Source organism: Mirounga leonina, unplaced genomic scaffold, assembly GCF_011800145.1.
Source record: "Mirounga leonina isolate KUSES-001 unplaced genomic scaffold, KU_Mleo_1.0 Mir_165, whole genome shotgun sequence".
Lineage (NCBI taxonomy): Eukaryota > Metazoa > Chordata > Mammalia > Carnivora > Phocidae > Mirounga > Mirounga leonina.
The window spans coordinates 19,458,394-19,482,112 of record NW_023270415.1 but is presented as its reverse complement, the minus strand read 5'-3'; the positions used below and the strand labels follow the sequence as shown (position 1 = coordinate 19,482,112).

At 37.7% G+C, this 23,719-nt stretch overlaps 1 protein-coding gene across 9 annotated transcripts in view; it reads right to left on the bottom strand.

Moving 5' to 3' along the window:
* Positions 1–23,719, bottom strand: part of PREX2 (phosphatidylinositol-3,4,5-trisphosphate dependent Rac exchange factor 2) — a 285,788-nt gene that overhangs the window by 91,180 nt on the left and 170,889 nt on the right. For 7 of the 9 annotated variants that reach the window (XR_004680417.1, XM_035011286.1, XM_035011287.1 and 4 more), the window contains 7 exons: positions 23,434–23,641; positions 16,457–16,636; positions 13,520–13,614; positions 12,682–12,764; positions 11,857–11,947; positions 11,063–11,191; positions 3,929–3,970 (listed from right to left, as the gene is read on the bottom strand). Coding sequence is in view for 8 of the 9 variants with exons in the window: in XM_035011286.1 (XP_034867177.1) it covers positions 3,929–3,970; positions 11,063–11,191; positions 11,857–11,947; positions 12,682–12,764; positions 13,520–13,614; positions 16,457–16,636; positions 23,434–23,641 (828 nt within the window). In the remaining variant the exon portion in view is untranslated. Of the gene's footprint in view, positions 1–3,928; positions 3,971–11,062; positions 11,192–11,856; positions 11,948–12,681; positions 12,765–13,505; positions 13,615–16,456; positions 16,637–23,433; positions 23,642–23,719 lie in introns of those variants that run through there. The other 2 variants (XM_035011290.1, XM_035011293.1) reach the window with 2 other exon arrangements.

Genomic DNA, 23,719 nt, shown 5'->3' with positions numbered 1-23,719 from the left:
TTGCATAGACTTCAATATGCCCATCATACTGAGTTTTTCAAGTAACTTTGTACACATTATCACCTCCCAGTGAGTAATAAAGGTAAAAAACTCAAGAGTGGCAGAAAGGGGTCTATACAATCTACCCTCAAGTTACGCTGACAGCTTATAAATGCATTACTTCCCTTCACTCATCCTCTACACCAGCAACAATCTTCCCAGGCTTGTTATGAGAATATAACAAAACAATATATCTGAAAGTAGCCAGAACCCTGGCTATACAGAACTCTTCTCTTTGAGCCTACACACCACTGCTCAGGTTCCTCAAATGCTAAATGCCCTTATAAATGCTCTTATAGCTCACACCTTTGTCCATGGGTCTTCTGGCTGTGGGCACTTTCCCACCCTCTCCACCAGCAAACTAAATTGTCCTTCCACAGTTTGGCTATCGTGCACATTGCTGCTATGAACATTGGGGTGCCCCTTCTTTTCACTACATCTGTATCTTTGGGGTAAATACCTAGTAGTGCAATTGCTGGGTCGTAGGGTAGCTCTATTTTTATTTTTTATTTATTTATTTTTATTTTTTTAAAGATTTTATTTATTTATCTGAGAGAGAGAGAATGAGAGAGAGCACATGAGAGGGGGGAGGGTCAGAGGGAGAAGCAGACTCCCTGCCGAGCAGGGAGCCTGATGCGGGACTCGATCCAGGGACTCCAGGATCATGACCTGAGCCGAAGGCAGTCGCCCAACCAACTGAGCCACCCAGGTGCCCGGGTAGCTCTATTTTTAACATCTTGAGGAACCTCCATACTGTTTTCCAGAGTGGCTGCACCAGCTTGCATTCCCACAGTATAAGAGGGTTCCCCTTTCTCCACATCCTCACCAACATTTGTTGTTTCCTGTTTTGTTAATTTTTGCCATTCTAACTGGGGTAAGGTGGTATCTCACTGTGGTTTTGATTTGTATTTCCCTGACGGCTAGTGATGTTGAACATTTTTTCACGTGTCTGTTAGCCATTTGTATGTCTTCTTTGGAGAAATGTCTGTTCATGTCGTCTGCCCATTTTTTGACTGGGTTATTTCTTTTTTGAGTGTTGAGTTTGAGAAGTTCTTTATAGATCTTAGATATCAGCCCTTTGTCTGTATTGGGGATTATGCTAAGTGAAGTAAGTCAAGCAGAGAAAGACAATTATCATGTGGTTTCTCTCATATGTGGAACATAAGCAATAGCACAGAGGACCATAGGGAAAGGGAGGGAAATCTGAAGGGGGGAGAAATCAGAGAGGGAGACGAACCATGAGAGACTACGGACCCCGGGAAACAAACTAAGGGTTTTGAAGGGGTAGAAATCAGAGAGGGAGACGAACCATGAGAGACTATGGACCCTGGGAAACAAACTAAGGGTTTCAGAGGGGAGGGGGTGGGGGGATGTGGTAATAGGGTGATGTATTAAGGAGGGCACATGTTGTGATGAGCACTGGGTGTTACACGCAACTAATGAATCATTGAACATTACATCAAAAACTAATAATGTACTATACAGTGGCTAACTGAACATAATAAAAAAAATAAAATAAATCGTCCTTAAGAGTCAACTCCTTGGGCGCCTGGGTGGCTCAGTCGTTAAGCGTCTGCCTTCAGCTCAGGACATGATCCCAGGGTCCTGGGATCGAGTCCCACAAGGCGTTCCCTCCTCAGCGGGAAGCCTGCTCTCCCTCTCCCACTCCCGCTGCTTGTGTTCCTGCTCTCGCTATCTCTGTCTCTGTCAAATAAATAAATAAAATCTTAAAAAAAAAAAAAAAGAGTCAACTCCTTGAACTACTGGAACCCATTGAACCACCGAAATATTAACTACCCTTCAGAAATTTCCTTTCTCCTTCCGTAGGTATTATGGAGTTCCTGCTCTGCCATCACGGTCCAGGGGACATCCTTATACTAGATGGCTCATCACTCAGCAGTGTGGGAGTTTGTTTACATGTTTGGGTTCCCCAAGAGACCATCAGCACATCAAGGACAGAGGAAGTAGCATATAATGTGAATGGTGCTCATGGACTTAGAGACATATAATCTGCTTTCATCTACCCATTCCACTCATTTTAAACCATATAATCCTAGGTATCAGATTCCTTTATATATTATGGGTTATTTCTACTTAGATCTGCAATAAAGATAAATGAGATATAAAGATAAATGGCTTAGTTAGCAAAGTGAAATTGCACAGTATTGTTATTGTGATTTTTCTTTTCTCCAGCATCTAGCAGGGTGCCTGGCACTGAGTGGGGTTTCAGTTCTATTGCTGACCAGGGAAGGAACCATCTGATGAATAATGACACCAATATAAGCAAACTCCCAAGAAAAACTGACAAGTCTCTTTTAATTATACAGCTGTTCGAAATTCACGAGTGTCCATCCTTCCCCAAAACTATTCTCATTCCTCATTTTTATCAATAAGAACTACGGCAGGATCAACAACAACTGCTTCCAGCTTCTAGCAAAAGAAGAAAAGCAGGGAGCTGTTTTTTGGTGACAGTTTGTTTATTGCTTATTGTTTTTGCAGAGTAAGAATTCTCTTGTAGTGGGGATACACTCAAAAGAAATGGATGTTTTACTTATCAAAGGCTTCCGTTTCATTCCAGTATTGAGCATTCTACAAACATGTTTTAAAATAGTAACACTTTATTTACTCTCCGCGGTTTAAAAAGCTCAAATTCCATAGCTGGTCTAAAAAGAATGATAGACACACAAGTAATCCCAGTCATTATTCTGTGACTGTAGGGAAAAGAAAATAATAATAAAAAAATAACAACAGAGAGATAAAAGAGAGATTAGAGAGAGAGAAGGATAGGAATAGAGGTGAGTTAAAAATAATATTTAGCAGACACAATCTACCCTTTTCAAGTGGAGAGCATAATTCTGCAGCCAACAATATAGAGTAATTTGGCTACATTCTGGTGCCATCCTATGTAAACGAGGGAAAAAAAGTGAGTAAATAAAGTAGGAAAAAGGGACTTATCACAGGAATAGAAAAATAAAATTGAAATCAAAATAAGGATCTATAAGAATAGCCATCTGAATATTAATTAATACAGCAATGCATTCCAGGACCACTTCTGGAATTGCCATAACTAAGTTTGAATTTCATCTGCCACCTACTATTTATGCATTTACTCAATCAAGCATCTAATCTTCCAGATGCTCAAAAATATGTGTTGAAAAAAAAAATATGTGTTGAATGAATACCATTTCTAGTTAATATTATTAATCAGCTTGAATGTTAATTTCTTCACTTTTAAACCTGTAGAAAGATAATAATATTCTCATAGAGTGACTGTGAGGACCCAAGGAAATCCATAAATATGAGGTCTATCAACTGTGTGGTTATTAGTAAAACTAAAAAAAGTAAGATATTTTTGTTATTATTATTACTCAGTCAAAAAAGCAAGACAACTACGTGTTTAATTAAAGCAAAAACTGGCCAACAAACAAAAAGAAGCCCTCTGGTTAACTTGACTCATTCAGTCACTTATAATTTAAATTTTCCAGGTGTGGTAGATTGTAAAAGACTCCTGCTTCCAAAGTACAGGTCTGCTTTTCCACCCCTTGAATCTGAGCCCACCATCCTTGTTCATAAACAAAAGTTAGACATAGTTCCACAATAAATCCCATTTGCACAATTAACTTTACCCAAACCTGCTTCCTTTCTCCTTTTTAATTATATTCTATATAAATACTTATATACATTTCCATGTTTGTACCTATAATTGAAGATGAGCATGTTTTTATGTTTTTATTAAAACTAAGTATTTTCTTAAATCTTTGCAAGATTTTAGAGAAAGTAGGGACTGTATTTCCATCTAATTTGTTGAAGGCATTGCATTGGTATCATGAGATTTCTAAGGTCATGGACCACAATAGTTTCAAATAGTAAAAATAATGAAAAATATTACCTGAATATTCAAGAAGAGCCAGGAGTATCCTACACTTTACCTCTGCAGAAAAAGAAAACATTAACAGTTAGTTGTTCAGTCTTCTTCTGTCACTAGCACCACATTTTAACTGTGTAAAAATTAGCACAATCTTACTATATTAGATAATAAAAATCCCGTTTACTTGACATGCTATTCTTCCTATCTGTCTATATAAATTCTATCCATTGCTCAAGATGCTAAAATTTCTTACCGTTCTGAATTGAATTAGCCTGTGAAACACCATTCAAATCCTGCTACCTCTGTTAAGTCATCCTTAACTGCTGTAGTTTGCATGGTGTTCTCTAAACTCCTATAGGTATTAGGGTCTTGATCAATAAGCTCTCAAACAGTATTTTTTCTTAGTTACTTAAATTTTTAAAGATTATATATGCATTTTATAATCTTTATATATAATTATACATATATTGTTCATTATATATTAGAATTATAAATTATATGTAATTATATAGATTATACTTAGAGATTATATAGCATGTATATATGTGTATACATATATATATGTAATATACACAGGGTATATATTATACATATATAATCTCTCTCTCTAGACTTCCTTTCCAATCTATAAGTCAAGAACTGCCCTAAAGGGCAGAATACTAAATAGTTCCAAATACTCTTCTTCCCAACCTATCTCCAAACAAGAACAATCACAAATGTTTGCTAAATGATGTGTATTAACTTCATACTCATTGCTTTACTTCTAATTGGTAAATAGCTTACTAGCAATAAGTAAATATAAAAACATACAGAGCTTCTCTATGTGTCCAAGATTATGGGAAATAAAAAAGGTTAAGTTGCATCCTAATCCAAACAGGTTCACAATAGAGTCAGAGTGACAAAATTACCTGATAAGAAATATAGGAGATACTTGAGAGGACATTACATTTTATAAGTGAGAACACAAGAACAAGAGAATTTCAGAGGCAGGAAAGTACCCTGGATGAAGAGTCACAAGACCTATCTGCTACAGTCATCCCCCTTTATCTATGTGGGACATTCCAAGACCCCCAGTGGGTGCCTGAAACCAGGGATAATACCAAACCCTATATATACTATGGTTTTTCCTGTACATATGTATACCTATGACAAAGTTTAATTTACAAATTAGGCACAGTAAGAGATTAACAACAAGAACTAATAATAAAATAGAATAATTATAATAATATACTGTATTAAAAGTTACGTGAATGTGGTCTCTCTCAAAATATCTTATTGTACCATACTCATCCTTCTTGTGATGATGTGAAATGATAAAATGCCTGTGTGATGAGATGAAGTGAGGGGAATGATGTAGGCATTGTGACAAGGAGTTAGGCTACTATTGACCTTCTGACAATAAGTCAGAAAGAGGATCATCTCCTTCTGGACTGTTGTTGACTAAGAGTAACTGAAACCAAGGAAAGCAAAACAGTGGATAATGGGGTACTCCTGTACTAGCTTTGTGGTCTTCAGAAAATGGCTAAACCATAGTTGACCCTTGAACAACACAGGTTTGAACTGCATGGGTCCACTCATATGTGACATTTTTTCTATAAACACAGTATAGTACTGTGAATGTATTTTTCTTTTCTTCATGATTTTCTTAACATTTTCTTTTCTCTAGCTTCCTTAATTGAAAGAATACAATATAGGATACATATAATATACAAAATATGTATTAACTGATTGTTTATGTTATCAGTAAGGCTCTGTTCAGCAGTGAGTTTGGTAGTGAGGTTTTGGGGGAGTCAAAAACTATACACAGGTTTTTGACTATGCAGGGAGTCAGTGCCCCTAACCTTTATGCTGCTCAATGGTCAACCATACTTTGAGTTTCAAGGTGCTCATTCATAAGTGATGATAACACCTATCTTATCTATTTTATAGGCCTGTGTATGAAAAATAAATGGGGATATATATTAAAAGCCTTGGAAAATTATTTAACATGCTGTGTATCTGTGAAGCACTGTTATTATTGTAATCTGAATCCACCTAAAAAGTTGGTATAGAATTCTGAGTCTTGAAAATGTTTTTAAACATTTTTTAAAGTTACAATGTCAAGGGAGTAGGTACATATCCTAAGAGTGGGAAAGAGTGCTAGCAAGAGAATATAGTAAAGAATGAATACCAAATATCCAACAATCTAGCATAGAAAAGATTTTATTATGTCATTTAGAGACTGAGATTGGGATACAATTAGAAAGCCTCATTGAAAAACAGCATCCAACATCAGATTGATGAGTTTAGACTTATCTAACAAAAATCCCTGTATGGTTCCGGGGCAGGGTACTAAAATGAACATAATATTTTAGGAAGTTGAATATAGTATATAGTAACATATAAATCAGAAAAGACAGAGATGGGGTATTATCCAGAAAGCTGTTCCAATTACTGAGGTAAGTAAGAAGAAAAAGGGGAAAACTGGAGACTTTTGATTTAAAAAAAAAAAAAAAGGAAGAAGTTCTTTAGGGTATTTGGGACAAAGGCAGAGGGAAAAAAATGAAAAAAAATATATAAGCTGCTGAAACAATGGGAGATTTTGAAAGAGTACAACTTTTGTAGGGGGCAAGAATTGAAAATGTGTTTACTAATAAACATTTGAATTTAAGGTGATGGTGGGTCCAATTCTATCACCAGTTCCAATGTGTGTTTTTTTCCCCACACCACCAAGCAATTGTCTAACACTATCTGGGTATCCTATAATTCAACTCAATTCTGGCATTATCTACCTGGAGATAGCATCAGTTCTCACAGGGTAAGGGCTCAGTTCCACACGACTGCCCCCCACCACACACACACTTCAGGTGCCAACTACAAGTCATCTATGCTTCTGACTAACTGGCTACAGATTGGAGGTTTCAGTGACTCTCTCTTACATTTGATTAATTTGCTACAGTGGCTCACAGAACTCTGAGAAACATTTTACCTACTAAATCATCCATTTATGGTAAAAGGATATAGCTCAGGAGCCAGACGGAAGAGGCACTGGGTAATGCATGGGGAAATGGTGCACTTCCATGCTCTCTACATGCACCACTCTTCTAGAACCAATGTGGAAGCTCTCTGAATCTTATCCTTTTGGGATCTTATGGAGGCTTCATTACATGGGCACAACTGATTAAATCATTGGTCATTGGTGTCTGAACTCAAATCTCCAACCCCTCTCCACTCCCAGAAGTTGGGGGTGGGACTGAAAGTTCCAACCCTCTAATCACATGGTTGGCTTCCTTGGCAACCAGCGACCATTCTGAGAAGTTTTCCAAAAGTCACCTCACTGCCATAACAAAAGATACCTTTATCGTCCTCATCATAAGAAATTCCAAGAGTTTCAGGAAGTTTGTGCCAGGAAAGGGGACAAAGACCAAATATATATTTCTTATATAAAACACAGTATCACAGTGTGCTAATCAAGTAAAAACATCTTCAGTTGGCTGATAATTTGAGACCATAATTTAGTGTAGTGATGAAGCAGGTGGCAGGCATTGTCTTAGTGTTTAGTGACACGTCAAAATGAATCTAACCCCCATTCAGCGCACTGTGTTTTCTGCTCTCCTCTACCCTCAGTTTGGCAAGCTATGATATGAACACATGAATGACACAGTGTGATGTAGCTTAGGAATGGCACTGTAACAGTGCTTCCTATATAAAGACCATAGAATTATTATATTTTGATACCATTTGGTATATATTTGATAGGATATTTTGAACTCAGAGATGAACGAATCATGAGGTTCAGAACATGCTACCCCCAAATATGGCAATTTGGCATACTGAAAATTTTAAGCTGAAGGAATCTGATAAACAGCAGGTGTATGGAGGACTCTCTGACCTCCCCCAACTCCCCTGAAACTGGTCATAAAACCCTTTTGTGAGAAGTGCCCTCCCAATCCCAGAGGAAAGGAGCTTCCTTATTTCCAATGATAGAGGGACACTGAGAGGAACAGGCTTTGCTAAATTTCTCTAGTTCACTACCCTTAGCACATACCCTTTCGTCCTATCACATTTTTCCAAAGCTTTCTACTCTTAGCTTATACTTATACTCTAGTATAAAAGCTTATACTCTAGTATAAAAGCACTCAGGTTTAACCATTTCTTCTGGTCTTCATTTCCTTACAAAGGCTCCTGTATCATGTAAAACATATTATATAAATTTATGTGTTTCCCTTGTTAATTTGTCTTTAGTCTGACTAATTTATAGAGCCCAGCCAAAGAACCTAGAAGGGTAGAAAGAAAAAAAGACACTACTTTTTTCCTCCCCTACAGAAACATGAGAATGGGGTTATCCCAGCTACATATATAAACCACGAAATTCTGGCAAGGCGACATTATGTTATATTGCTAGCCAAGACCTAACTCTTCATTAAACAATTCCCTGTATAAAGACAATTGGGAAATAGAATGAAAATTACTTTAAGTTGAATAGAATAAATTCATAATGAATTGGTGAGGTTACTTCTAATACAACAAGCAGTTGATTACAAGGATCTCAATGCTGCTGCTTCCATCCTGTATAATAGGACCAGACAACACACGGATGACCAGGAAATGACAGCATGACCTCTTCCTTGACAGTCCATTGGGCTGAACTAGTGATTAATCATTTTTTAAAGACTCACTTAACATAGTGACAATCACAGCACTTATGCAAAGAATAACTGCATCTCACTAAAACTTGCAACCAGGTTTGTAACTTAAATTCTGCAAAGAGCCCTCCCCACACCATTCACTGGAAGACACTCAGCAAACCCAACCACACTCAGCCAGCTGTTGGGCACCCCTGACCAAGAGTGGCATCCATGTTCACAATATACATCAATCAATATGTGTAAATAGTTCTCATTCCTACAGCTGCTTCTTGTGATTTGAGTGAGGTATTGAGGGTATAAAAGCGGGACTTAAGATGAAAATGTAAGATTTTTAAAACAAATACCATTAAAAATTAAGCTTATTAAAGAGGGCACACATTGAATGGAGCACTGGGTGTTATACGCAAACAATGAATCATGGAACACTACATCAAAAACTAATGATGTAATGTATGGTGATTAACATAACATAATAAAATAAAATAAAAAGATAAAAAAGTTTCTCTAAAAAAAATTAAGCTTTTTATCCTGCATTAGAAAAAGTTTATATCTTAAAGATAAAGCTCCTCAAAAAACAAAACAAGAAAAGGTTTCAAGATTTCTCTGTTCTTAACTGATATTGCATTTACTCCGAAAACAATTATAATGTAAAAAAAACCCTCAAAGATGATGAGAACAAATGCATTTATATATTTTTAAAGATTTTATTTAAATTCAAGTTAGTTAACACATAGTGTATGATTAGTTTCAGCGGTAGAGAGAACAAGTGCATTTAGATTCATGAATTATAATTCCTAGGAATGTAATGATACTGGTACTTATTCTACAAAAAGATAAAAACAAAAACTTTTTACTCAGTAAAATATATGTTTAAATTCCTTAAACCAAGCCGTCTTTACAAAATGTATTTATCATTTTTTTTATTCATTACTTTGGGAGGTTCTAAATTCAGACTTTTCATTAAATATGACGTTATAATCTATCACAAGTAACCATTATATTTATTTATTTATTTATTTAAAAGATTTTATTTATTTATTTGAGAGAGAGAATGAGATAGAGAGAGAGAGCATGAGAGGGGGGGAGGGTCAGAGGGAGAAGCAGGCTCCCCGCTGAGCAGGGAGCCCGATGCGGGACTCGATTCAGGGACTCCAGGATCATGACTTGAGCCGAAGGCAGTGGCTTAACCAACTGAGCCACCCAGGCGCCCCAGTAACCATTATATTTAGCTATAAAATAAAAATGTAGCCAAGAAATCCAGTGTCAAAAACGAAAGATTTTTTCACACAATAGAATTGCCGTGATTTATTTGGAGTTTTCCGTATCTGTACAAACCTTTCCTCTACTGATCCCTAATAAGTATCTAAGCTGTTATATTTGAGTATATTTCGAGGCAGAAGACTTACTAATCACAGAACATATACATATCTCTGTCATTTGGTAAATGAAGAAACCGAGGCCCAAAAGAGTTATGTCACAGACTCAGACTCTACCAGATTTAAGAGCTGTCTTTCGTCAGCAAAGTATACAACTCTCTCTAATTTACCCTAAAAAAGATGGCAGTGACTGGGGGCATGCTGTAATTCTGCTGAGTACTACTTACCACATGCAACTGACATACAAACGGCTGAGGAATAAAAATTTAAATGCAGGCATATACTTATTTATTGTGGAGGTTTCTTAACCTCAGCACTATTGACATTTGGGCCAAATAATTCTTTGTTGTGAGGGACTGTCCTGTACACTGCAGAACGTTGCACAGCATCCCTCGCCTCTACACACTCGATGCCAGTGGCAGCCCCACAATTGTCACAACCGAAAAATATCCCCAGACATCGCCAGCCACTGGTCTAATGCTGGGAAGAAAATCACTGAATTAGGCATTTTAAAACATTAAACAAATTTCTCATTTCATCTTTTCCACCATATCTGTTTTGGAAACTCTCAGAATTTTCTACTTAGTACCCTGACCCTAAACAACACGTAATCAGATGCACTAGAATTGTCCTGAAATGTTGTATCTCCAGCTGCAGACTGTATCAATTAGAGGATGTTGAGTAAACAATGTCATGATAGTTAATAACAATAAACTTAGACAAATACGAAACTTATAAACCAATGATATAAGCTATCCTATTATTTTGATTCTCACAGATGCACAATTAATTTTTTAGGCTTCCCATAAAACTTAGCTTCATGACTTTCGGGACTCCTTTAGAAATTTTGCTGAGATTGTTTCATTTTATAAAATATGAAACTCTCCACATTCCACGTCCTCCCAAGTATGAGCCCTTATTTTATTCACTGAGAATATTCTCCATGATAACAGTGTACATCATTTAGATCCTTGGAACATAAGGCTCTAAAATCCTATTTTCTTTTGCTTCCTTCCTCCCTCACCCTTTCCAATTCTTTGATTTTCCTCATAATATGAAACACTGCAAAAAGTAATCAGGGCATTACCAAACTTTTGGTTTTAAATGATTATTGCTGATACTATGCAATATTCTTTGCTTTTCATCCTGACCTTCAACAAATTTTCTGATGTTCTGAGCAAGATTCCGGACACTGCTGGGAAGATTCCAAGGGTCTTGCTTGATGTGAAGCCTTAACCTTTTTGGACAACTCAGCTTTGGTTCCATTTCCTGCTGAAATTCTAAATAAATACAGAAAATCTCTTGTAAGTTTCAATCATTTACCAAACGGTTAACAAATCTGTGAGCTTCAGCATCCTCTTTCATTCCTGATGTCCTGGGTTATTAGCATGGTGGTACTTTCTCTAGTTACATTACAGGAGAAAATCGGTTAAATCTAAAAAAGAAAGACTAACCTTATTATTTTCTTACAAACATTGAAACAAAGGAGCAAATTTAGATAAAAACTCTATTTTCAACATCTGAAACTAGATGTCAGAAAGTGGCAGCTCTAGATGTTGTTCTGTTTGGCTGTTCTGTTTGCCAAAAGCACATTCCCGAGACCCCTTCCCCCAACCAATGGGCTACAACCAAGTAGGCATTATGCTGGTTTCAGCAAAAGCTGAAACACTTCACACATATGCCACACTTATATCTCTTCAATTAACTCATTCCTATTTATTCTAGTCCCCACAGGCATTGCACATTTTAAACTTGCAAAGAAATTTAAAAGCTCCTATACAGACTTTTTATATATATTCAAAAATGATCAAAATAGAATTAATATAAAGGGAATTATGAAACATGAGCAGCCATTTTCCTCTTATACTATGCTTTTACTTCATGACTGTATTATTTCCCTCCTTTGTTTCCCGATTGTTTATAATAGTGATTTTTTAAATCTTACCTTGTAATCCTTGACCTGGTGTGAGGTAGTTGGTTTGCTCAAAGGCCCTTACAACAGCTTGCCCTTTTAGGAGGTTGGTAATAGAATCCACCTACCATAACAGCAGAGATTTCTGAAAGTTACATACTTCTCACAATAAGTAATATACATTTCCAAGAGTAAATCTTGTGAAATATTTTTGTCTTAAAGCCACAATTATTTCTGCAATCTCATGATGCTTGCAAAATCTATCTTTAAATAAAATATTGGAATAAACTCACTAACACTTGCAAAATTTCTTACTATCCCATCATATATTAATATAAGATATAAATATACTCAATATATTCATTTTATAAAAGAAGATTTCTAGAGTTATTTTTAAAAACCCTAAAAGTCATCATAATCCTTTTCAAAGCAGTAAAAGCTTTTACACTAGGAATTTTGGTTATGGATATAATTCTTTTTAAAAAATGCAAAACACCAACACAAACACCAAGAGAATCTTGACCTTCTTGAAACTAGGAATAAAGTTAAGCAAGAAGTGTCATAAAGAATTCTGAAAACCTACAAAGAAACAAATAATAAAAAGAATAACTTCTGTTTTTATAACTGTACTTCTTCCAAGAACCATAAAATATTTGACAGTCACAACAATCCTTTGGGTTCGTTGGCTAAAGAATATTTATTGCCTTTTAAATTGTGGAAATTGAGGTGAAGGGGATGGAGGGACAGACTGAGGCCTTTCCATTCTTACTCTAAGCTCTTTTTACTATGTCCGAAAAAGGGATTCCTGACAGTTTGATCTGTGGGAAAAAAAAAAACCCATAATTGTCCCAATCATACCTGGCTGAAAAGATGCTCCAGGCAGCTATGTATCTTGTCCTGTTTATCATGAGAAATGCGAACGCTGAGGGGGAGCTCATCACCTGGATATAAAAAAATAAATCATCCGTCTTTGTTTAACATGCTAAAATATTTTAATATAAATAAAACTAAAAAATAATAATTAAACACGCACTCTTATTCCATCATGTTCTCATGATCAGATAAAGAATTCCAAAGGACTTAATAGCAATTAGGATATCAGATGATTGCTCTTTGAAATAGAGGTGGGAGCAGAGTGCCTCACAGGAAAAAACAATATATATCTTATGTCAATAATTTTTTCAAACAGTGCAGTTTCCTAACTGTTAAATAGTTGAAATAAACTGCATATTTCAAAATGAAGATGTGTCCTAATCGGATGCGAAGTCTTTGTTCTTAACACACCCCAGATAAGATATCTGTAAGATCTTTCTATCAGTCAGTGTTTTCCTCATCATTCAGCTCCCCATGCACCTACTGTCTCAGAAGTCCTCAGGTTCAAAGCCCGATCCGCCTCCTCACACAGTCAACAACCCCTCATGTTTTAGTACAACCTGTTTCCTGTGTACCTAGCCTCCTTGTAGTACCATGAAAACTCCTAAAATAGGTATTAAGATCAGACTTCATTTGTTTCTCTTGTCTCTTTTTAATTCACTCTGTTCACAAGGGGATTGGGACGTTGACTTCATCCAGCACATGTGGCTGCCAAGGATGACTGATACGAGGTGAAAATGCAGGTCGATCACACAGTGTAATCCCTGAGAGGTATCCCCCAAAGGACGGGGAGCAGAAAGGACGCACACCTCAGCAAACGCACCTGAGTCCATCTCATCGCTGTGAAAGTAGGAGCTGCACTGGCTGCTGCAGATGCTGGTGAAGGAGGCGATGGAATTCCTGTTGCTGTTGCAGTCGCTGGGAAGAAGGAGGCACACGTCACTTTGGGCGTGCATTTGTCATCGCCCTGCCAGTTCTTATCAGATACACGTGTCATGCCACAGTTAGACTTACTGATAGGTCTTAGAGAAAATGACGAGAAAGATAAATCTGGTTCGACTCATATTTTATCTTACACTTTAGAAAAGTTTAAATTCAATCGTATTTCAAAATCTCTGAAGCCGTATAGGCTGATCCTGAATGATTTTTTTTTTTTAATCTGAAGGTAGAAAACTAGGAGTCAAACCACACTTAAAATTCGTCATTATCGGGGCACCTGGGTGGCTCAGTTGGTTAATCTACTGCCTTTGGCTCAGGTAGTGATCCCAGGGTCCTGGGATCGAGTCCCGCATCGGGCTCCATCCTCGGTAGGGAGGCTTCTCTCTCTCCCCCTGCTTGTACTCTCTCTCTCTCTTCCTCTCTCTGTCAAATAAAAAAGTAAAATCTTTAAAAAAAAAATTCATCATTATCTATTTGAGGTGGCATGTCTGTAGTTAATGTGCTGATAGAGACAAGGTCCTGTTTCATGATCTCTGCCTTTTAAATCTTTCTGGTAGCTTTCAATTATAACTCATCAGCTGCAGTCTGAGCTTCCCCGGAGGGGACCGGCACCCTGTCTCCCCCTCAGAGCTCAGCACTGGCCACCACACCTGGTAAGTGCTTGATAATGATCAATGTCGAAGGAAAGAATGTGTAAAAGGTTTGTATGTGAATATGGACAAATGATAGATTTCAGAAAGAGTACAAGAGACAAAATACTTTTTCCCCCTCTCAGAATCAGTAAAAAGGACTTATTTAACTCTAAATTTACATTTAAAATTTCTAGTTTAACCTAGAGGGAGACTCGGAGGGTAATTTTAATTATCTGATAACTAGAAATTGAGGTAAGGAAGTATTTTTAGATCTGTAATTTCCCATTGGAGAAAAACCACAGGTTCCTATTGAACAGTCTACTGGTATCCTTTGAAGCTAAAAGTAAATGAAATGGTAAAGCTGGTTAATCTGTGTTATATACTATTAAATCTCTAGGAATAATTAACTCTTACATATTTGTTAAAATCCTTTTCATGTAGAAATTGGGATCGTACAATGGTTAAGAGAGAAACCGTGAGCCAGACCACCTGGTTTCACAGGTAAATTATGTAACTCCTGTGGCCTCAGCTTCTTCACATGTAAATTGGAGTTAATATCAGCATGTGGCACACAGGGCTGTGTTGGGAATTATGTGAGATCATCCTGCTTCCCCATGTGTCTGGTAAAAATGTTTTTAATGTTAGCTATTAGTTTGTGCTAAACATCTCTGCGGAGAATAACTTCAATAGTAATTGCTTAATAGTTTTTCATTGTAAAACACGGTATAATAAATAACAGTGAATAAGAGAGGTTCTGTCTTTGATTAAAGTAAGTAAGACAGGAGGCGCCCAGGTGGCGCGGTCGGTTGATCATCAGACTCTTGTTTTCAGCTCAGGTCATGATCTTAGGGTCATGGGATCGAGCCTCAGCAGGAAGTCTGCTAGAGATTCCCTCTCCCTCTGCCCCTCCCGCTCATGTGCTCTCTCTCTCTCTCTCTCTCTCTCTCTCTCTCAAATAAATGGTCTTTAAAGTAAATAAGACAGGAGATGCTGAAGCCACACATGCAGCACATATGGCCGGTGATGACAGTTCTCAATGAGTTGTCAGGTGACATGAGGATCAAAGGAGAACTAGCACTTTCACGTAAGGAAGTTCACTGGAGCCGCCATCGTTGGAAGGATGATGGTGGGCAGATGACAAGGCTTTGGAGAAGGTGTTACAGGTTGATTGCATCTCCCCCTAAAATCCAGAGGTTGAAGTCTGACACTCAGGGCCCAGGAATACAACCTTGTTTGGAGTGAGGGTTTTTACAGACCTAATCAAGTTAAAATGAAGTCATTAAGGAGAAGATAGTCATCTACAACCAAGGAGAGAGGCCTAGACCTGATTCTTCCTGCACAGACCTCAGAAAAAAACAGCCCTGCTGACACCTTCATCATGGACTTCTGCCCCAGAACTGTCGGAATACAAATAAATAAATGTCTGCTGTTTAAGCCACCCAGTCTTTGGTACTTTGTTACAGCAATCCTACCAAGATTGTACAGAAAGTGTGCAAGAGAGGGGCACCTGGGTGGCTCAGCAGGTTAAGCGTCTGCCTTTGGCTCAGGTCGTGATCCCGGGGTCCCAGGATCGAGCCCCGCTTCTGGCACCTTGCTCAGTGGGGAGTCTGCTTCTCCCTCTCCCTCTGACCCTCCCCACTGCTCCTGCTCTCGCTCGTTCACTCTCTCTCAAATAATAATAATAAAAAAATCTTTAGAATGTGTGCAAGAGAAGAAAAAAAGACACAAAGCTGGTCATGGAGGTGAGCAGGAAAAATTAGTCCAATTCCCTTAGAACACAGAATATAAGAAAAAAAGGGTAGAAACACAACAAAAAGAACTCCTATTCACCACCCGACAGTCCAATAATCAGAAACAGATATCTGAAAAAAATGTTAATATAGGCTCAACTTGCTTATCTGCTATACAGGTTACATAATCTGTAACAGAACAAGTCCCCCAAATTAGGTCCACAGAGATGGAGAAAAAAATGCTTTCTCCAAATTACTCAGATTATGAAAAAAGAATAATTTGAAAGATTCTACAGGACCACACTATGCTTTGTCTGGGGTTGGTAATAGCCGGCGGTTATTTTGTGAGGGCAATGAACAAAAATGATAATCGAAATGTTTTTTTCAAGACCTCTGTGGAAAATAAGGAATCACATTTGACTGTGTTGATGAGATGAGTTTAAGGAATTAATGAATTACCTGTAAGAGTCTCTGTTGCTGATGGTGTCATGACCTGAATCTTCCTGCTCATCTCCTGCCATATTAAAACAGACTCGTTTGCTATTTCTTTCTCCCTTCTCGTTGTCACTGTCTGGTGGTACTATGCACTCTGATGTCTTACGTTCTAATTTAGGAGAATATGTTATGGAAGACATAAGGCTGCAATGTGATATTAAAAAAGAAAATAAGTGCACATTTTCAAACTGGCTGCCACAGGTAAGTACCTTACTTATTGAATATGATAGGCTTAGAAATATTTCTAGAGTGTTTCTGTTTCACATAAAATTAATCTTTGATTGTATTAAAAGACAGTCACATGAAGTTCACTTTTTCCTGTCAGAACAAGTAACAGAAACAGCACACAATTTAGCCTAGAAAACTGTGCTCGAAACCTGGTTCCGCCACTTACTAGTTTTGTTATCACAACAACACTATAATTCTCTTTGGCATCTATGGAGAATAGCTAGCCCATATGATTCTGTGACAATGAAATGAGAATATACTCCAGCACATAAAGGGTGTCACCTCTCTCCCCTAGCCATTATCACTACCATCTAAAAATACCTAGACAACTTTAAAGTGCTACCCAAATATTAAAATAAACACTAAACGTGCTTATATATCCTCACTGGCTTACCCTCAGATATTAAAAACCCATCTACCCATCTACCCCCACCTTGGGTTTCTCCCAAGCTGTCTCTCTTTGACAGGAAGAATATCACGTGGTCAATCCTTTCTCACTGCTCATACAAGCAGGTGTTCTGGCCATCATGACCGTAAGACATTAAAGAGTCACATACAATGTGAGGACAGGAGGCAGCAGGGGCTACCCCCATATCATCCACAATCTAGTCACGATGGCATGTCGCGAATCTACCCAAATGTAAAGTTCTTCCACTTGAGCTCAAGGCTAAAACACAATCTTCAGTTCTGAATTGGTGTCACCCTTGATGTGGACTTTGGGCAGCAAGGATTCCATCACTCCAGACTTGAATGTTGGGCTGTAGAGAGTTTGTTAGTACTAACTCAAAATTATGCAAATGTGAAATCAGTCTTTGCTATCACACAAATTGCTGTAAAACTTGCAAAATGAATTAAACCATATCTTAACAAACGGCCCTTGCATGTCCTCTCCAGCCAACAATCACCTTCTCATTTACCAAGTACGGGCGACATTCTGTTCTAGTCCACAGCACTTATGTACGTATCTTCACGCTCATTTTTCCACAGCAATGTCATGTTTATTTCAAGGCTATGAGAATGTCCTATACCTCTTATGTACAACCCATCAAGTCAAACCCAATGTTGTGCACTGAGTAAATATTATGTTAAGAGATTTCACTAATTAGTTCATTAGACACATCTATTGTACCATGCACTGTTTTGGTGCTGTGCATACAGCAGTTTACAAAACAAACAAAAGCCCCTGTCCTCTTGGAGCTTAGGTTCTACTGGGAGGAAACAAACAATAAACAAGTAAATTGTATAGTATATCACATGGCGACAAATGTTAAAAAGGAAAACAAAGAAAGGGAGGGAGATGGACCTGTGACTTCAAATAGTGTAGTCAGGGAAGGTCTCACTGTGAGATAACATTTGAATAATACTTTGGCATTTTATAGCTATAAATTATTTTTTAAACAGTTTTTCTATTTGCACAGATACTTTTATGTCTTGGAAGACAGATGTGTATTTATTTACTCCGTCCACCCAAAAGCTTAAAACATTAGATTAACTCTAATTACCCAAGCTCTACACTGCACAGACAGATGAACTCTGAATACCAAAGAGGAAGGAGATGCAAGAGTTCTCATTTTGCAAGGAGTACTCTGTGCTTTATGTATCTTTTAAATTAGAAGTCATGGGACCGAGCATCCTCATTTTTTTTTCAAAGTCATATGAATTATATTCACATAATATAATTCACTGCTTTTCATTTTAAGCAGCTGCAATCATGCTTGCACTGACCCCGTGGGAACAAGTGTTAGGCTTACAAACAAATGATAGAAAAGCAGTGTTTCTGACACCATGCTTTTGCATAACATTTCCAGATTCTTAAAAGTAATAATAATGCATAAATTTAGCTTTATATATGCGTGCATACAGAAAGAGCTTTCCTTCACTTTTGCTCATATAAAATATTGAGCTACCTACTCTAGGTCCATTAATTCTCAATTAAAATCCTGAGCGGCTCAATCTCCTTCTCATACCCTTGATGAATAAAGATTTTTCTACATAGTATCCTGCATCCACTTGTGTGTTCTTCTATTAAACTGAGACTTAAATATCACCATATTTATCATTTTCGTCATACCTAACATTTGTTGAACTCTTATGCCAGTCACCATGCTAAGGACTTAATTCATTCAATCCTAAAACCTCCTTATGAAGTAGGTAGGACTATTATTATGGTGAGGATCCTCATTTTGGAGATGGGGTGAATGAGACACACACTTATATACATATACTTTACAAATGATGCAGAACATCCCCTCCCTGCCTATCATTTATACACTCTGGAGGGAGGAAGGAAGTCATTGGTGCTATCTACCACATCCCACTTCCCCTGGGCACATGGCTGGGTGGCCTCCCCTACCCCATGAGGATAAGAATGACCATCAAACTTGTTTTCATCAGTATGATGTAAGTGGAGGTGACCTGAGTCCCTTCTAGGTGCAAGCCTTTAAGCAAAGGTGCAGCCTACCTCATTCCCTCTCGCTGATGGGACAAGAGGCATTCCAGCTCATGGGGCTCTGTCAGCCTGAACTCTGAGTGAGGTCAGCATGGAGCAGAAACCCTATGACCCAGATGGGCATGGAGAGCGAGCAAGAGAGAAAGCCTGTTGTTTAAAGTCTGTGAGGCTTTAGGGTTTTGTTAACATAAAACAAAAACCAGCTGTATAGAGAGTAGGATACCTAGAAGGATGACATATGAGACTGGGATATAGGAGTATCTACCTTATCCTGGGGAAGTAGGCAGAGCCTCTCTACAAATCAGCATTAGCCTGACACCTGAGTGCCTAAAAGGCTAGCAGCAGACCTCGGGAGCAGCACTGACCACACAGAGGTTTGACACATTCCAGGATCAGAAAAAACTAGTGCAGCTGGAGCTGAGAGACATGAGACTAAAGAAGATGACAGGGGCAGACTATGTAGGGCTACACAGGCCACAATAATGTAGTTATTATTTTAACGGTATCCCAATGCCATGAAATGGTTTTAAGCAGGGAACTAGCATGATTTACCTTTACAGATCCCTCTGGCATCTGCTGTATGTAGAATGCACTAGAAGGGCATACCTGGAAACTCCTACAGTGGGCACTAGTGAGGGGACAATGGTGATGGAGCGGATACATTCTGAGGTATACATTCTGAGGTATACTTGACCAAACTTGATAAGGTACTGGAGGTGAAGGGGCAGGAAAGAGAAGAATTAAAGGTAATACCCAGACTCTGGCTTGCAGAACTGAAGAGATGGGGGATACTTTCCTGAAAAGAGGGAACGCCTTCATGGGGGAGGAGTCAGAGTAGCTTTTTGTAAAAGGAAATCTAGAATTCAGTTTTGGAAACAAATTTTAAGTTTGAGATTTAATGTGCTATGTCCTTGTGTTTCATAACCTGCATCACAGAGGGACGGTAGGAGTGAAATCAAGCAGTGCATGTACTGATAAAACTGTGCCTGGCACATAACCCCTATGAAACATGTTAGTGCTTATGAAGCTGGGTCCTCTTTTCATTTTTTTTACCAGCAAAATCCTTGGGAAAACCTCAAAGATAATTCCACTGACAACCCCACTATTCCAACTGTAAGCCCAGCTCACTAAGTGTCCCACAGTGCGGTTTGTTCATCACTCAGTCCGGGGCATCTGGCACCTATAAAAGGCAGGTCTGTTCTCAGCTTTCTTATCTTCACCAGCCCCCACGAATCTTTATTTGTCTCCTCCCTGAGAGAATACACAAATGCTGTATTCTGAAGTCCCGTCAATGGTTTTGGATTATCCACAAATTATTTTGCCCTCTACTTCTGTCTAGTACCTAAGTGTCATTACCCAGAAAATAGCCCATTGAAGGACAAAAGTATTTAGCTTCAATGAGACAGGAACTATAGAATGTTGAATAAATTCATAACATCACCTTATTTCATGTTAATAGACAACAAATGTGTCTCTAGTCCCATCTTTGGATCTGAAGGAAGTAGAAGCATTTAGTGGAATGTCTATGTGTTGAAGGAAATTTTATTTCTGGGAGAAGTGTTCCCAAGTGGCAGGATAAGCAGACAAGCTCAGGACCAGGCCCTTTCCCAGAACGAAGGATTTCTAGAAAGGCCAGCAATGAGATGTTGTGAGGCAATTTCTCTTAAAACTTGGCAGAGTGTCCGAGATCTGCTTCTCGGCTCTGCAGAGGCATCTATGTCCGACCAAGAATAATTACTACATGGTGAGAAAATTGTTTAGTAACTAGCTTTTCAAATAATTTGTCAAGCTCGACTGCACTGCAGTATCTCTGAACGGGGCAATAGGGAATCCGGGCACTTGGACGACTGCACTGTTTTAGAGGGATTATATTGCACATTGAATTATGTGGAACATATTTACATTTAGAATTAAAATATATGGTACACACAGAGAAGACCAAGGAAGTTTCTCAAATCACTTGCTCATTTCATGTCATTTTCCTAATAAACATGCACAGTGGGGGAAAGGCTTTTAGAATAACAAAGTGGGAAAATCTTAAGTAAAAATAGGTAATTATTTTAAGTAGTTTTGGTTAATAAAAATAGCTTAACTCCCCTAAATGAGTGCTTTAAATATAAAGCATTTTAAGCCAAGTAAAGGGAGCCCTTTGGCTCTGTTTTCTTGAAAATATATCTACATCAGCTAAACTTAAAAAAAAAAAAAATCAATAAATTAACTAAGACAGCCAAAGTCTGGACAACTGCCAGGAAGTGCTGAGTAGTCAATGCATTAGAGGCCTGGTCTCCGAGGTAGTATCTGCTCAGGCACATCAATGATTCTGCCATTGGTAAAGGACTCATCTGAAAAGCAGGAAAAATAACTCTTGGCCTGACTGGCAGTGTGGGATTGGTCCAGATGTTCTCCTAAAATCCCTCTGAGGGCTAGGATACATGATTCAGTGCCACTATTTATTGCCTTATTAATAAAGATTCTTACTCTGTACACATCCTAAATACTTTAGGGAGAGAAAAAAAACTGGTTTCTAAAATAGAACATATCATATAATAAAATTCCATTTATTAAATGAAACAAAATATAATGAATGCCCTAAGATACTAACTTATGTGTCACAAGGTCGTTCTCACAAAATCCAAAGTATCACACAATTGCTTAAAAAATAGCCCCCTGTTCTCTTAGCAGCCCCAAACTATTTAATTCATCTGTAAATGGGGCAGTCACAATATAACATACCGATGTAGTAAACAATTTTTTAAAAACTAGTGTATTAGACACAGGAAAACAGAATTTCAAGTCTATTAACTCATAAAAATCAGAACAAATTAGCATAGTAAACAGTAACTATCTAAAGATAACCTTAGAAATATGATGCATCTGATATGGTGATTTTGATCTCTAAATTTTAAAGATGTGTAAAATAAGAGATCATGTCAGGGTGCTTGGGTGGCTCAGTCGGTTAAGGGTCTGCCTTCGGCTCAGGTCATGATCTCAGGGTCCTGGGATCGAGTGCTGCGTCAGGCTCCCTGATGAGCAGGGAGCCTGCTTCTCCCTCTGCCCCTCCGCCCCACTCATGCTTGTGGTCTCTCTCTCTCTCAAATAAATAAATAAGATTAAAAAAATAAGAAAACATTTAAAAAAGAGAGATCATGTCAATTAAGATTTTATTAGCATAATGTCCAATTGCCAAAAAGGCTTAGAATAAGTTCTAAATATTTTATGTCAAAACTGAATTATCCAGGGAAGTATGGGATGATGTATGTGCGGGAATTAAACAATACACATCCGACAGCAATCTAAATGTCTAACTTCATAAAGAGAGCATGATAAAAAGAGGATATTGGTGTCTATGCCATTTTCGAATTCTATCAACTTCAGATATATTCACCAATTTCAACCCCTTAAATGATGAGCAAGCATAATGTTAGGCACTGCACTATTTTTTGTATTAATTTTTATAATTTTCACCACAAACTTGTAATTTGTTATTATTCTTCATCCTATTTAATACCTGAGAGACCAAGCTATCCCAAAGCCCTTGTTCTTTATACAGAGTTGCCTTGACTAGCTGTGACACATAATCACACACCATGATGTGGCAAATCATCCCACAGAGTTGAGGCAATTGTCCAACCATCAAATTTTTAAATAAGAATCAGAGTCAACCTCTTTGGAAAAGTTTTAATTAACTTCCTCCTTTTCTCCGTTCTTGATAAAAATTTCCAAATGACCGGCACAGGTATTTGGGTTATTGCTTAGTAAACCATTAATTCAATCAGAAGAAAAAAAAAAAAGGTCATTCATTGGTCATTGGTCCTAGCGAAACATAATTTTGCATTTACTCATTTAACAAGTATGTTAAAGATTTGCTATATTTTGTATTTTTCATACACATCTACTGAGTACATATACATTAAATACTGTGTTCTGCCCTATCAAGGATACCAGGAAATCTGTATACCTAGTTGGTACTCTTTCAATCATATTTTTCAGTTTAATATTTTCACATTGAGACTTAGTGTTTTCTATAAGGCAGAATTTTGTCACTCTCTTCCCTGGTATTAAGTGCTTCCTTAAAATATACATGTATATAGTTGCCATGTTATATCACTCTTAAGGTGTTAGAATAAAGAGGATCTATATGATTCACACACACACAATCTTACATTTCTAAAAACGAAAAAGAAACTGATGGATGTTCAAAAGTCACATTTTCTATAGCTATTTTATTAGGCACATTTAGAAGTACGGTAAATAAAATACTTACTCATCAATTTGACAAACACACATCTCCACCTCTTTCAGTGCAGTCTGAAGTTTGCCCAATAGTTTCTGATAAATATCTTGAGTTTCTAGGTCTTCTTCTTTTAACAAGTACCGGAGCCCATGCCCATCCTGCTGTCCCAGAGACAGACCTGAAGGGGCCGCCATGGTCGTGATTGTGTGCTGAATGTACACCATAGGGCTCAGTTTCCCTGAGGAGTTAAAATCATTCCAGAATAATGTTTATGGCCTTTAACTTACAATAATGATCTAGTGAAATTCATTCTAGA